Raw genomic sequence first — 443 nt, 5'->3', positions numbered from 1 at the left:
AGCACAGCCCCATCCTGCCCACGCCGCACCAGCAGCCCCTCCTTACCCGAGGACAGGGTTCTGGGGTAGGTCATTCCAATTTCATGAGCTCCACGTCAAAAATTAGGGTGGCGTTGGGTGGGATGATCCCCGGGTGGCCGGTGGGGCCGTAGGCGTAGTCTGGGGAGATGGTCATCTTTGCCCTCTGCCCAACGCTCATCTGGGGGCAGGGAAAGAAACACGGGCAGGTCAGGGTGGGCACAGTCACCGGGTGAGTGACACGAGGGGCACACAGAGCTGTCCCCTCTGCGGGGCAAGGATTCGAGCTGGACAAATCATGCCACCAGCCTCGCTGTGCCACCAGCCCCCTCCTCCACGTGGGCTCCAGGGCCCAGGAGGAGCTGACTCAGTGGGGAAATGTCAGCCCTGCGTCACAACCCAGCCGTAGGTGTTGCTGGGGCCCC

General features: G+C 63.7%; 1 protein-coding gene across 1 annotated transcript in view; it reads right to left on the bottom strand.

Moving 5' to 3' along the window:
- Nucleotides 1-70: 70 nt before the first annotated feature.
- LOC103780583 (peptidyl-prolyl cis-trans isomerase FKBP1A) overlaps nt 71-443 on the bottom strand; it is a 730-nt gene continuing 357 nt past the window's right edge. The window contains exon 2 of the mRNA XM_008948273.1: nt 71-199. Within this exon, the coding sequence (XP_008946521.1) occupies nt 71-199 (129 nt within the window). The remainder of the gene's footprint in view (nt 200-443) is intronic.

The sequence above is a fragment of the Merops nubicus genome, unplaced genomic scaffold, assembly GCF_000691845.1.
Source record: "Merops nubicus isolate BGI_N331 unplaced genomic scaffold, ASM69184v1 scaffold29269, whole genome shotgun sequence".
In the NCBI taxonomy this organism is placed as follows: domain Eukaryota; kingdom Metazoa; phylum Chordata; class Aves; order Coraciiformes; family Meropidae; genus Merops; species Merops nubicus.
This window is presented reverse-complemented; position numbering and strand designations above follow the sequence as displayed.